The 15,741-nt window shown below is 43.5% G+C and overlaps 1 protein-coding gene across 4 annotated transcripts in view; it reads left to right on the top strand.

The window, feature by feature from the left end:
• Tnc (tenascin C) overlaps positions 1-15,741 on the top strand; it is a 57,800-nt gene that overhangs the window by 14,503 nt on the left and 27,556 nt on the right. For 3 of the 4 annotated variants that reach the window (XM_038334118.1, XM_038334119.1, XM_038334120.1), the window contains exons 9-13: positions 25-288; positions 3,763-4,035; positions 4,531-4,803; positions 7,938-8,210; positions 10,404-10,676. In XM_038334118.1, the coding sequence (XP_038190046.1) occupies positions 25-288; positions 3,763-4,035; positions 4,531-4,803; positions 7,938-8,210; positions 10,404-10,676 (1,356 nt within the window). The remainder of the gene's footprint in view (positions 1-24; positions 289-3,762; positions 4,036-4,530; positions 4,804-7,937; positions 8,211-10,403; positions 10,677-15,741) is intronic. The other variant, XM_038334121.1, reaches the window with a different exon arrangement.

A 15,741-nucleotide genomic window follows, 5' to 3' on the forward strand; every position in this document is an offset into this window, starting at 1 on the left:
GATCCCTCTTGATTCTCTCTCCAGAAATTGATGCACCCAAGGACTTGCAGGTGTCCGAAACCTCACAGGACAGTCTCACTCTATTCTGGAAGACACCACTGGCTAAGTTTGATAGATACCGCCTCAACTACAGCCTCCCCACAGGCCAGTCAAAAGAGGTCCAGTTGCCAAAGGATGCCACCTCCCATGTCCTGACAGATCTGGAACCAGGGCAAGAATACACTGTCCTTCTCACTGCTGAGAAGGGCAGACACAAGAGCAAGCCTGCACATGTGAAGGCATCCACAGGTAGGTCACCCTGAGCTTTGCATCAGTCAGAAGGTCTGAATGTGATGCCCGGGGGGAAACATGCTCCTTTCTACCCTTATGAAGCACTCTCTGCCACACTGAAAGGGCAGCTTCCTTGTCTTTTATAAGGCTTGACTTTTCCTCCTGCTGTCAGTCAGCTGAACCAAGCTCCCTCACCAGGAAATGCTGATTGTTAAGTATTTTTAATGGGGAAATGTAAACCATGGGGAGCAGTGTTTACATTTCTTCGTGGTGCTTTTTTCTCTTTTTTTAGAATGGTGAGCTCCATGGAACCCTTTACATCCCTTAGTTCTCTTCCTTAATCTAACGGCAACTTTACTTTTTCTTTTCATTACCTGAAAGATGCCTGGGATGTTGGGATTTGTTATTTGGACTTCTTCCTTGGCGTGTTTTTATTACAGGTCTCTTGCTTTCCTCAAGGTGGCCCAGGAGAGTCACACTTGTCCCCAGGCTGTCTCGGCACCCTTCTCACCTTCCCTTTGTTTCCAGTCATGAAGAGGTTCCTGACTCTCCCGGGCTGATCCGGGTCCCTTCCAACTGTGTTAGCCTCCCCACCAATCTTCCTTCCTGTCACATTTCTTCAGGAACTGAGCCGAAGAGAGAATCTGGCGGAAAAATAATTTTTGTTATATGAAAAAATGACACATTCAGTTTGAGCCATTAAGTTCTCAAGATTCTTTTAAGATTTGGCAAGTGGTAGTTTTAGCTTCCATTTTCATTAACAAGCATATATTAAGCAATAACTGCATACATTCCACTCTTCGGGTGTTAGAGAAAACGTGTGTCACATGGTCATCTGCTTCCTTACCTTTGATTAGTTTTCCCTTGCAAGCATCCCTGACAGCATTAGCCTCTCACGGTTCAGTTAATCAAAGGTAGGGAAGTAGAATTAAAAACAGATGAATCTCAAAGTCCAACTTCAGTAATTCAGCTTCACTTGTACTTAGTATAATGTTCCAGTGACCTAAAAATGAATCAGAAATATAAGAAGGAAGAAAATGTTCTTTTCCTTCCTCCCTTCCCCTCTTGTCCAATCTCTCCTCTTTCCCAGAGTCATTACTTTAACCCCCAGAAGGGAACTCCAATCCTGCATCTTTGGAGGTAGATGTTTCAAGATAGTTATTATCTGTGGATGCTGTGAGAAAGCGGAGAATCAGTGGCCCCCATGTGTTTTCTCCAAGGAATCCCCATGTTCAGTCATAGCAATGGCCCATGTGCAGGCGTCTTCCATGATGTAGCATCATATTGAAAATATGGTTAATCTTTCTATACATAGTACTACCTGCATGGCTAGCTTGCTCCAAAAGAAATCAAAATAGCAAATAACGTTTTCATGGGCTGGGTGGCCCTTCAGAATCTGGCCTCTCAGACCTAACATCCAGAATGTATGTCCTTGGCCATCACGTGGCAATCACCTTGTATGTTCACTGAACCTGCCTCCTCCTTCATGCCTTTGAACCTTTTGTTATACTGGTATCCAGTTTTCCACACAGCATGACTTCTAGTGTTTTTGGAGACAAAGTATATTTATACTTTATATTTCAAGTATGTTATTTCTAGAAAATGAGTTTGGAACATTTGAAGCCTTGTGGTGGTCTTCAGACTTGCATTTAGCCTTCTCCTGGCTGTGGGAGAATCATTCCCTCACACATACAAAGAGCAAGTAGGCTCCAGTCAGTGGTCACCACCATCTATCCAATGGTGGGAATCTGAAGGGCAGAAGAGATGGCCAGAGAATCCTCGCTGCAGCTACTCAGCCCACCCTGAGCACAGATGACACAGGCTTGGAAATTCTGATTCTCTGGCCCCGCTGACATTGCTCAGAGGGTAGATTCCGAAGCACAGCTGTAAGAGGACAATAGCCTTTTCATCATGAGATGCCAGGAAGGCTGGGGTGCAAGTGGGCACGGGGAACGCTTGGCTGATGCTGCAGTGAGCCCACAAGTACATCATTCATACTGGAAACAGAGTCAGCGCTTACATACAGCTTCCAGGTTCCCACTGCAACTGTTGCTGCTGCATCTTGATTCAAGGCCCCCCACACACACACCCTTCTCCCACACTGTGATTCCTCTGCCATTCACATAAGTTTATTAGTGGAAGTTTAGGCTTTTACTTATCTGAGCACATGTTTGATGGCCAGAGGAGAGGGGTGGCCTACCAACAGTATCCATTGTAGATGTGATCACACACCACTCAGATGTAACAAATCATAGGTCTTTCTTGATACACCTAAAAAATGAAGGAGAAAGATGGAGGAATAGGTAGCCACTAAAGCTCCATTTCTAACACAAAAATTTGAATTTCATTTGACTTCTATGCATCATGGAAGTCATTCTTTAGATTTTTTTTTAACCAATGATTTCCAAATATAAAAGCTGGTATCAGGCCAGATGTGGCCCACTAGTTTGTCTGAGTTTATATACGCATGTTCTAGGCCAAAATACATTTAAAAGAGAAATTTGAAGCATTGCAACTTTAGTAATATAGAATAACTCAGAAAAACTGAACAACATAGATTCTAGAAAAGCAATGGCATTTCTTGGTGACTGATTGACCTCTGTCAATCTGCAGCTATCTTCTTCAAGTCAAAAGGCTGTTTTCGTGGTCGTGCGGGGCTCATTTGAAATCAGCAGCTACGCAAACAGAAAAAAAAATGGCTTGGTTTTTCAAAGAAACTGAGGCATTTTCAGGATTCTCCCATTTTCAGGATCCATTTCCAGAGAAATCTTTGTCTGTAGGTGATGCAGAGTCCACGCAAACTCAGTGCAGGCAAATGACCCCTGTAAGGCAGATTCGGACAAGGGAGAATGCCACATTTCTGTGTTCTTGAGACAAAGAGGGTGAATCAAATTATAACACAATCTGATAAATTGCTTCTCTCAGATCCCAGGCAATAAGGAGCAACCTTCCAAAAGTGTGTAAGTGTGTCGTGGGCCTCAGTTCAGCAGTGGCAGTAGTATTAACCTATCTCTACTCTCCATTGGAGTGGTTTATAAAAACTGATCTGAACTCCAGAAACTAAAAAGTCAAAACTAAACTGCAGCAGACGTCTCAGGAGAGGTCAAGACAGCACAAGAAGAAGCCTAAGCAAACCTAAGCAGACACAAAATTCAAAGTGCTGGACAAAGACCCAAAAGCAGCTGAGGCTAACTCACTGTAATAAAAAACTACTTTGCCAAATGAAAACTGAGGTTTGGAGTCTAGCACACAACTGTCTAGAATTTGCTCTAGGACATTTGTCAATAGGAAAATGTATTTCCAAAAGAAAACTCAACTGTGTACAAAGGTAAAGTCAGTACTGTTTATTGCGTTTGATAGGGACAGCACCATCAAGCATACGGTGACAGGAGCTTAGCACAGACTATAAGCTTTGGCCAGTGGATTGTTTGGGTTCTTGAAAGGCAAGCATTGAAGAACAGTATAGTTGACTTTGTCTCTGTCATTGTTCAGAACGAGCACCTTCCCTGCAAAATCTCACCATGACTGAGACCGGCTGGGATGCCCTCAGACTCAACTGGACAACAGATGACCTGGCCTATGAGTACTTTGTCATTCAGGTGCAGGAAGCCAACAAGGTGGAGGCTACTCACAACTTCACAGTGCTTGGCAACCTCCGGGCTACAGACATCCCGGGGCTCAAGTCGGCCACTCCTTATAGAGTCTCCATCTATGGGGTAGCCCAGGGCTCTAAGACACCAGTGCTCTCTATTGAGGCCTCCACAGGTACTCTCTACCTTTATCCCTAAAACTTTGGTTTTTCCCAACAGGACACTGACGAAGGATAATCATACACCATGAAATTGGAGTGGCCTTGCCAGCCACAAGCTATAGTGTCATGGGGTCAGATGCTGGGGAACCATGTCATCAAGTAACACAGTTCCAAGGTCACCCTAACATTTCCCACAGGCAATGCATTGCTGCTGTATGGAGCTCACTGTCTGGGACAATCCACATGATCCAAGCATGTGGACCCTATATTAGGGATGATTAAGTGCTTCAGTTAAAATAAATTAGCCACAGAATTGATTCCTGAATTCCCTGAAATTAAGGACTGTTCATCCCTGCACTCCCTCTTTTGTTCTTTCCAAAGCTTAGAGAGTTGCATGGTGTATGTTTGTCTAAAGAAAGTCCTGTTTTCAGGGGATATAGAGCCTGTTTGTGATCAGGATTCCCTGGTTCTAACAACATAGTTTAAACTCATTCTTTGTTCTTCTCTAGGGAGAACTCCCAATCTGGGAGAGGTCTCAGTCTCGGAGGTGGGCTGGGATGCCCTCAGGCTCAACTGGACGGCCCCAGAAGGGGTCTATCAGAACTTTTTCATTCAGGTGTTAGAGGCTGACGTGGTCCAGAGTGTCCAGAACCTCACAGTCCCTGGAGGACTGAGGTCAGTGGACCTGCCTGGGCTCAAAGCAGCCACTCGCTACCGGATCAGCATCCAAGGGCTCACTCAGGACTCCAACACAGACCCTCTCTCTGTTGAAATCTTGACAGGTATTCTAGACTCATTCACTCCTTTTTTCCAGCCCTTGTCTCTGCTCGAGAAGAAGCAAGTCTGTAAACAGGGTTTATACCTTTCCATGTTGGGGAAGTACTAGGGGATCACTGTTGCTTCTTTTCAAGTGACTTATTTATTGTGTGGCCAGGTCCTGCACTAACCCTAGTAGTTTTCCATGAAAATTCTACCTACTCTTCTTTTTCAAAAATGAGAAGTGACTTATCTTGCAACATAAGTTTCAGTTATAACTTCTAAAAATTTGGAAAACACAGTTTGTAAGTGAAAAATAAATTCTATGTGAGCTCATTTTAAAAACACTTAAGAGCTTCCCATAGCCCTATTTGTGTGTAGAGGATGAACGTTTTGAGCAATTCTAAAAACTGCCTTTTACTCCCAGAGGCTGAAGGAAAAACATGGTTTTAATGCCGACAACTGGAGTGTGCTCAATACTGCAATAAATCATTCTGTAGTCAGCACTAACCAAACAGTTCATCCCTACTTTAGCCAAACCCCATCTCACTTGAACTCCAGAGTACAGTTCCCTTTTTAGTAACTCCATCTCTGTGTCCTCACACAGAAGAGATTCCTGTCTGGACAACCTCACAGTGACAGGCCTAGCTGGGATGTTCTCAGACTGGACTGGACCACACCAGATAGGACTTATGTCCAGTTATTATCACTTGGGTCAAGGGAGTTGACCAGGCAGAAGGAGCTCATCATCTCATCATCCCTAGTATCCTATACACTACAGAAATCCTCAGGGCTAATATTCCCTTCACAGTAACCCTGTCTGGCAAAATGAGGGACCTCCATGCTAAACCACTTGTTGTAGAGGTCATCACAGGGACATGGCGCTTTCTGTCCTTAAAGTAGGGAAAATTCCTCATGCATTGGAAGTCTTACCCGAATATGATTGGCACATTAGTCTGTGACTATCAGGTCTGGGCTTGAATTCCATATTACAAACTGAATGTTGTTTCAGGATGTACTGCTTTGTATCTCTGGGCCTTCTTTTCTCATCTTCAAATCAAAAATAACATCCCTGCTTTAGAATCCTGTTGTGAGAAACAGGTAAACTAAGAAATGAAAGAACTTGACAAAGTGTCTGCCATATAGCCAGTTGTTGAGCAGTGATAAGCTAAGTTGTTTTGTTCAGGGTATCCTAGAGGAACCAAAGTTATAGAATGAGTATATGGGATTTATTAGAATGGCTTACAGGCTGTAATCCAACACTGACTGTCTACTAACAGAAATTCCAAGAATCTAATAATGGATTCCACAAGGCTGGATGTCTCAGTTGGCCTTTATTATACACGGGAATCCTGAAGAAGTAGGCTCTAATGCCAGTGAAGGAATAAACTCACCAGTGAGAGCTAGAGCAAACAGTCAGAGAAGGAGCTTACCTCCTCCATCTGCTTTATATGAGCCGGCAGCAGGGGGTGTGGCCCGGATGAATTCTTGATCCTCCCACCTCAAATGGTCAGGATTGAACGTGGCTCTTCCAGCTTCAAGTATTTTATTTTTTAAAAAATAATTCCTCTCAGGTGTAGCCAGCTGCTTGGGTTTTAGATAATTCCAGTTGTAATTGAGTTGACAACCCAGAATAGCCACCGCAGTTGTAAAGTCAATCCTGGTACAGAATAGCAGAGGCACCAGGTTCCCTCAGAGGCAGTAAGTGATACCCAATTCCTACCCAGATCTCTTCAGATCTGGGAAATGATCTAGCCATCTTGACCAGAAATTATCTAGGATTCTATAAAAGACACTTGGAATAAATGTCTTTCCAAGAAAGGACAGGACATTTAAGTTCAATGTTTTTCATTTAAAATGAAGGAAAAAAACAGTCCATCTCAAATTGCCCATTGAACATATGCTGTTCCGTCTATCACAGAAAGCTATGTCCTATTCATAAGGGGTCCAGACATAGCTCCCAAAGGGGCTGCAGTGAGTGATCAAATGTGTGGTGGCAAAAATGTTGATGCTGGCCCCTATCCACGTGCCTAGGATTTTGATGATGTCACCAAATTACCAAGAGTTTTCTTGTACACACACACACACACAGACACACACACAGACACATGTGTGTGGGGGTGTAAATTTGGCCATTGCTGTAAATATATAAGAAAGATGTGACCCCCTGCACATTTGTACACACAGCTGCATAGGTGTAAACACACTCATCCCACTCTCTGTTTCAGAATGAGAGCCTGAGACTGAACTGAATCCAAAACAGGGACGTTTTCCTTACCCCAAATTCATACTTTCTTAATTGGCAATAATGACCCCATTAAATAGCCTTCTTACATAATAAAACAAAACTGATGGTGGGCCCAGCTTTGCACCATTTAGCAGCACAGAATCACGTCTAATTAAAAGTGAGCAGGCTCATTTCACCCAGCCTTGCTTTTGTGACACTTGCTTCAAGCCAAGGTGAAGAAGGTGGGAGAGTGAGAGCCAAACCAAGAATCTGTCGTGTAACCTCATATCCTTGAAAGCTGAGGAAAGCTCCGAGAAACCAGACCACCTGTCAGAACTTGAGACAGTGCATGGTTTAGAAGTCCAAGTGCAGTGCAGGTAGCAGCCATGGATGATCTTTTATAACTTCAAGTAATAAAATGAGGCAAGTCAGCCTCTCCCACGTGACTGGGATGTTCCAAAACGCATCAGAGGGCTCTATTTTTGAAGTTGCCACTTATCAGACACTTGCTATGATTAATGTATAATATGAAGATGTTGATAAATATTAAGTCATCATCATAGAACCTAATGTGATGGTACTGTCAGTTCTATTGACAACTGAAGGCTCAGAGAGAAAGCAAGATTTGCCAGCTGACACAGTTTGCCAGGGTCAGAATTCTAACCCAGGTCTTTGCTTCTCAGTACTCTACTTCCTTACCCCATCCCAATCCCTTAGCCACCGCCTGTGCATTCCTGCAGACTTCCATGCTTTTGCCTGTCAAGGAGGCATGATGCAAATCAAAATATGAATACAAAATACCCAGAGACCAGGTGTTACCAAAACCAAAACATTCTCTCTCCTCTTGTGCTTTCCTGGAGTTGGGTGTCGGGCATTTGAATTTCCTACTCAGTTTGCAGCACTCACTGACAGAAACCTCTCTGCCTTCTTCAGAGGAGCTCCCTCAGCTGGGAGGCTTATCCGTGACCGAGGTCAGCTGGGATGGCCTCACACTCAACTGGACGACAGATGACCTGGCCTATAAGCACTTTGTTATTCAGGTGCAGGAGGCCAACAATGTGGAGGCTACTCAGAATCTCACAGTACCCGGTAGCCTCCGGGCTGTGGAAATCCCAGGCCTCAAGGCTGACACTCCTTATAGAGTCTCCATCTATGGGGTGCTCCAAAGCTATAGAACACCGGTGCTCTCTGCTGAGACCTCCACAGGTATCTTCCCCATGCCCACACCATTCCTTATGACTCCCTGCTCGCTCTCTCTCTCTCTCTCTCTCTCTCTCTCTCTCTCTCTCTCTCTCTCTCTCTCTCTCTCTCTCCTAAGAGATGGTGAGAGAATTAGCTTTTCTTTATGGCTGAGACTTTCCAAGCATGGTGCATGCTCAGAACCCTTTCTGTGAGCTCTTCCTTCATCCCATCCCTTGGCCATAGCAATGATGAGTCATGTAAGGTACTGCCCCTTCTGCTCTCCAATGCCCACTCTCGGGATTTACCAGGCCAATCCTACAATGACATCTCTGAATGAAGGCCAATGGATACCCAGCCTGTTTGTTTTAACTCCCATCTCCAAGCCTGGCAAAGAGAAAGCCCATCCTCACACATGTGAGTTTTGATAGAGCACAGATCATTTATTTTAGTGACTCTTTCGCTGTCTGAAAATGATACTTTGGTATTTTAAAATTCCTCCTGGAGATGGGTCCTAGAGGGCTTATACTTAACCAGTGATTCTTTTAAACTAAGTGAGCAGAAGAGAACTGAATTACCCTCATGTAGGCAATTCTCTCAGAAGCAGAGTCATTGTTAGAACGTCAAATTACTAAATAGCTGACCAAAGAGAGGCAGTGTACAATCTGGACTTGAGAATATCCGGAAAAGAACATTTTCAGCAGTAGCCCATGGAGGAAGGAGTATCGCAAGCTACAAATGAAACAGTGCTAAATTCCCTTTTTGCTCTGTGAATAAGAGTTGCACCCTGAAGCATTGGTCCTGGAGTGGCTACTTCCCAACCCCCACACCAGTGGAGCATTCTGGTTTACTCATCACACTCTTCCAATTACAAATGCTTTCCACATTCAATGGGCTCTGGGAGTCTGCCCAAGTGAACAGCCCTTCCTAACCCTGTTTTCTGCGGCTCATCTTACCGTGTGCCCTGATGAGTTGCTTTCCAAGAGACTGCTCTCCTTTTTATACTACTGTGAGTAAACACTCACATAAAATGTTAACATCTCTGTTGATTCTGCGATTTCGCCCCACTCATTCTGAGCACTGTCACTGATACTCAAAACTCAGGCAACCGCTGTGTGGACAGTGACCTCAGAATGCCCGGCGACTGCAGTTGAGGCTTTTCTGAATGTTCCTCTGGGTTCTTGTCTGACATTCACAAACAACTCCTTCCCAGAAGGCAGAGCAATCACCCACCACTTCTGATCTTTCCTGCAGATCTTGTGGTTTGGATGCCGCCTGTATTCTGTTTTATGGTAGCAACATTCTTGTCTCTGATGAGTTAGCCTGTAGAGGAGAAGGGCTGTAACTCTTCTGTGTCTCTGAGATTAGGGGTCTTACTCCTTCCTGCACAGATTGTATCAGCTTCACAAACATTTCCCATGCATGCCCCTTGCAAGCCAGATTGCTACCGCTCAGAAAAGCAAGAGCTCTGGCAGGACATCTCTTAGGCAAAGTAGAATTTCTTGGATAAATGGCCTGCTGAACTGTCTGGCTCAGCTGTCTTGGAGGAAAATGGAGGACTAGCCTTCTTGGCCCACATAGACACAAGGAAGAGAGGACATGCCGTTTTAACAGATGATGAGAACAGCTAGCTGTCCCTTATCTAAAGTATGAAAAATTATCAAGGGTTGTGCTGAGAGGTGGGTGGATCCTCTCAAGTGACAAAATCTGAAGCCTCAAGGTCCTACCAGGGAGGGCCATGGTGTCAGAATTACTTAGCACTCATTAAATAGATGGGTGCCCTCTCAAAGCAAAGAACAGCTAAGGCAGAAAAAGCACTTGGCCCCTGCATGCAGCTCAAGAGCCTGGCAGCTGTCAACCCACATGACCCTGAGGCAGAGCTCTGGGAGGCAGGTCGACCTAAGACAAATCCATTCCCACTGCAACCAGCCAGATCTTCTCCTGTTCTGAAGTGTCTTGCCAGGCCTGATCATGAGTGGAAAATGTAAAGTAGAAAAATCTAATAACCGTACCTTCCTTTGTTCATTTTTCTCTTAACAAAACCCTTTTCTATTACACTGGCACTGACTTTTACTGGTAGCATCGCTTTGTCTCGCTGTAACCTTGAACTATCAGATCTTTCTCCCCAGGCATGGTTTGTTCTATTAACCACCTCCACCTCAAGACACAGCCAATCAAATAATCAATTTGTTTCTTCTCTCCTACTTTCTCGTTTTTCAGCCAAAGAACCTCAAATTGGAAACTTAAATGTTTCTGGCGTCACTCATGAGGGCTTCAATCTCTCCTGGACAGCGACCGATGGGATCTTCGACATGTTTACTATTGAAATTATTGATTCCAATAGGTTGCTGCAAACGACAGAACGTAATATATCTGGTGCTGACCGAACTGCCCACATCTCAGGGCTCCCCCCTAGTACTGATTTCATTGTCTACCTCTCTGGAATTGCTCCCAGCATCCGGACCAAAACCATCAGTACCACAGCCACCACAGGTACATAAGCATTCTCTAGTTCCTGACACTCTCTCTTCAGTCTCTGTCAGCAGGAAGAAGCCACTTCATTTCATTGGCCACTGGGGTACAAGCCATGGAATGCTGGTTTTCCTAGGTCGCTGGGATACACCATTGCCTAACGAAACTCTCCTCCAACAGCCATCTAAGTGGAGCATTTTCATGAATCTATGTGTCTGGCTTATCATCAGCAGATCATTTTAAATACTGTATGACCCTTTATTCATGTTCCCATAAAGCATGTGAAAAAGGGAACTCTCCTCTTTGGTAACTTCAAAGTCATCATAAGGATTTTCCAGGGCTTGCAAAGATGTCTCTTCCGGTCAAATTTACTTTTTTTAAATCCTAGCTTCTTTGTCTTCTTAGAGTCTTGAACACCCTTATACCAAATTATCTTAGTGATTTCAGGAAATTTTCAATGGTATCCTGCTTGTTTGTTTGTTTGTTTCCTCTATCTAGAATAAAGGTAGCTAACTAATCAGATAAGCAGGAGGTAACCACACCATTCCCATCACCTCAGCCTCAGTACCAGCTGGAGAGGCAAGGATGCCCCTGCCCAGAATATTGAGAGACATGTAGCAAAAAGGAGTTGATAGTCATGTTCAGATAAGGAGAGGCCCAAGGGAACAAGCTGCCCTTGCTCTGGATATCTCAGATGAGCCAGATGAGCTCTGCTTGCAGGAAGAGGGAATCCTCTGTGAATCAGGAAGGAGAGGTTTGCACTCTAGCAGTATTCTCAGTACATTTGAGGAAATACCTTCTCTTTGCAGGGACTAGCATACCCCACACCAGAAATGCATTTGTGTATGTGTGTGTGTGTGTGTGTGTGTATATATATATATATATATAAATATATATATATATATAGTGTATATACTTATATATTTATATATAACATATATATGCAGAAATACAGCTTTTTCATTATAGTCCACAAAAGAGAGTCAATATTCTGGGGAACTGAAGAAAAAGATTAGTATTATAGCATCAAAATTACCTTCTATTTAGGTCACCAATGATTGTCAGAGACCCCATTTGTATGCTATTTTAGACTGCAAATTATTATCAGGGTTGTCCCTAGAAAAGGGAAGCCACAGCCCATTCATGTTTAAGCACAAAAAAAAAACCAGACAGGACAAAAACCAGTTGACTACATACACTTGCTTTGAATTGGTTCTCAACAAAAAAGAACAATTCTTATCTGAAAGATGGAGTCTAAAACTTTATGGAATTAGTCTCTGCATTTTAATTTTGACTATAATTGTGACTTAAATGGGATTTTCATATATAATCGTGTTTCTTTCATCGACAACTTTCTTCCTAGCCACATCCCTACCTCAAATATGACCTCAGGAGCTTGCCCTAGCTTCTTACAGAAGCTACTTGTTTTGATCATACTCTGTCCTGGGTCATCCTGAAATTCTGCCATCCCTAGCCTTGAATAAGCCTTCATCAAATTACACTATTTACCTGCACAGGCCACGAAGCAGGCAGCATGTTCAGGCCCTGATGGTCCATGCAGCACAAGTGCATCCCACGAGGCAGGCAGCATGCTCAGGCCCTGGTGGTCCACGCAGCACAGGTGCATCCCACGAGGCAGGCAGCATGCTCAGGCCCTGGTGGTCCACGCAGCACAAGTGCATCCCACGAGGCAGGCAGCATGCTCAGGCCCTGGTGGTCCACGCAGCACAAGTGCTTACCACCAGGGGTTCTTCAGTCTGTATTGAGCCCCTCTGAGCAATATTTTAAAAGCCAGCTACTACCCTTTGCCATCCTCTTACTTCTTACTTACAGATCTTTCTCAATTTGATAAAAGCATCTAATCAGAGCTTTATAGCTTTCAAATAAGAAACTTGGGAGTCTAAATATTCTTCCCTTCATAGTCACTCCCATCTGGAGTTGCTCTGCTTGTCTTGAGTTAACATGACTCATTTTGTTTCAGTTCCTAAACCATCTTTTCTTCCACTCCTAAATGATCGTTCCTCATAGTGCTCATTCTAATCTGGCTCTGACCTGTATAATCAAAGTCTCCTGTGTCTCACTCAAAGGCATGTCTGCATGCTGTTTGGGGTCAAAGTGATCTATTGTCTCTTTCCATCTGCCAGGATTTTATATATCAGGGGCCTTAGAATGTTAAGCAATAAACTCTAAATTGCAGCCAAAACCTCATAGAAGACCCAGTTTGGTCCATCTTGTTCTGGAGATTTCTCGTTTGTCTGAATTCATGACAAATAGGCTGCTCTCTTTTGACATCTACTCTGGCAAGCATGCGCTGTCACCCACTGTTGTCTGCTCCAAAGAGCCAGGACTTTCTTCCCATCCATCAGCCTGTCAAAATCGCAGTGCATGCGGTGACTGTTCTGAGCACTAAGTCTTTAAACATGTCTGTCTGTTTTTGAAGCAGACAGCATGTCAGGGAAGTGTTTGTAAGGGCTAGAAGGGGTGGAAGAAAAGCCTCCCTTGCTTGCATGGAATGCTGAACACACCCTCACTAGCATTCTCTTCCTGGCATTTGTCTGACGTCTCACATTGCAGTGTGGTTGTATCCTCTGGGCATTGAATGAAGGTAACACTAACCTAAGAACCAAGCATCTGCATGATGACAGTGCTTCCACTGCCAGGCATCTTACAGTCACCTGAGAAGAGTGATAGACTCTATAGTTAATTCAGGAGATTGCTTCTATAGCAAAAGATGGTGGCGAACTGAGTTCCATCTGGAGGACTTTATTCTCCCTGTGGGTGGAAAAGCTTGCCAGTGTGGTAGTGAAAATTTCAGCGTTATCAGCACCTCAAATTCACAGGAAGGAAAAGCCATGCCATGTAAGCTGTTTCTGAGCCATATTGGTTTGACCCTTAGAGACCTTAGAGCATTTTTACCATGCGGCTTTGCAGTTAAAATTTACCCAAACAAGCCTATTCTTTTTTTATTATTGATTTTTTTATTGAACTCTACATTTTTCTCTGCTCCCCCCCTGTCTCTCCCCTCCCCTTCAACCCTCCTCCAAAGTTCCCGTGCTCCCAATTTACTCGGGAGATTTGTCTTTTTCTACTTCCTATGTAGATTACATCTATGTACGTCTCTTTTAGGGTCCTCATTGTTGTCTAGGTTCTCTGGGATTGTGATTTGTGGGCTGGTGTTCTTTGTCTTATGTTTTACAACGAGCCCATTCTTATCTCCAAATAGTGGAGCTGAAGTGAAACAATTGTCAGGCTGGAAAACAGTCTTCCTCTTCCCAGCCCCAGGTTCTAGGAATACTGTTTCTCTTTAAAATGCAGCCTGGTGCAACTCACTTCACATTAATATTGCTTAATAAATGAGTAGGAGTCTGGTCCCACGTACATACATCTCAGTAGATACTAGCTGTGAAGGGCTATTGTGTTAAATGAGCTGCTTGTTAATAACTGTTTAAGGGACAAGCGAAGTTTTGCCTCAACACAACTCCCTTTTTACAAAGGTTCCATTTGGTAAATTCCTAATCAAGGAATTCGGTGCTTATCTTCAAGTTTTCTACAGCTTTCACATATACCAGATGTTTATTAATGGGAATCATCTTCACTTTCATAGCATTTGGAGTGAGGCATGGATTTTCCCATTATGCATACATGTAAGTTTGCAATGCCCTTGAAGAAATTCCACATACATGTGGATAGTAGCCTTTAATTTGTGGGTGTATGTATACACAGTGTATTTACCATATTTTCTTACCAGCTTATGCACTGATGAACTAGAGTTGCTATGCAATATTAACAATAACAATGACAGTAAATGCAAGTTTCTAACCCTGGAAAGCTATGCCACTCCTGAGAAGGAGAGGGCCATCAGAACCCCTTGCGGGAGCCTTCACACTTGTCTAAAGCTTCATGAATCTCTGTGTTCACTTTATAGGATGTTTTATCCACAGTGTAGAGAGTCTGGATAAAGAGTGAAATCTATGTTAGTGGCGATCTAGAGCAGGAATTTTGTCTATACACTGTGGCAGGTAGGACATAAAGGGCCTATCCTAGTATCTGAGAAGTTCACTAAATACTATAATTTGTCATTTAAAAAACTCGCCCCAAGCCAAACAAAAAACTTACGCAAAACAGCCAAGCACAGCAAACTGACAAGTTCAACCTAGGAATGATGGTCATTTGCTAAATTAAATTTGACCTGTGACATTTCTTCGAAACACAAAAAGACATGATGCCTATTTTTTGTCCTGGTCCTCCCTAAGTCAATGGTAAGGGCTGTACATGGTTTCAGAAAAGCAAACCTCAAAATAAAAAAATGGTTAGAAATTCTATTCTCCTAACAGTAACTCTCAAGAGACAAATGTGGTCTTCTGTTTTCACTAAGCCAGCCCCTCCCAGAATCTAAATCACTATAAAGAAGATACGTCAATAAGTCCAGCTATAATACATATGGTAGCTGAGATCAAGCCTAGTTGATTTTTAAACCGCTCTCACATCATCTTGCCAACATAGCCTTGGCAACTTGCAAATTTATTTGAACCCCAATTTCCTCATATTAGGGAAGAGAGTACCCACTGGTGCTCTTGACCACTTATGGGTGAAGTGTAACTGCCTCACATTCCCGGGGTATTCTAGGGGTGCTATGTCCCTCCTGTTGTCTCCCAACAGTAAAGTGGTCTTGTTAAAAATAAACAACAAGGCTCGGGTGTAGCTCAGAGTTAAAGTCACTAGCCCATCATAAGTAAGGTATTAGATTTTCTCATTATTCCTGTACATAAATAGCTAAAAGAACCAACAAGCCGAGATGAAACAAGAGAAACATGCATTACGACTTCCTCTTAGTGTACATTGGGTGTAGCATAAGATTTTAAATTGTTATTTCTCTTTTCAATCATCACATGTGAATTCATGCCATTTCATAAGAATGTAGAAAGAACAGGTGTGAGCAGAGAGTCTTAGGTCCCCAGGAACACAGATCCCATCAGGCCCTTACTTGTTACCTTCCGTGGGGCCTCCCACAGAACTGAGAGAAGAGAGGGAAGCTGAAAGAGGGACACTCAGGAAGGAAGCATAGATCCAGTTACAGTGTTGTTTC

Source organism: Arvicola amphibius, chromosome 6, assembly GCF_903992535.2.
Source record: "Arvicola amphibius chromosome 6, mArvAmp1.2, whole genome shotgun sequence".
In the NCBI taxonomy this organism is placed as follows: domain Eukaryota; kingdom Metazoa; phylum Chordata; class Mammalia; order Rodentia; family Cricetidae; genus Arvicola; species Arvicola amphibius.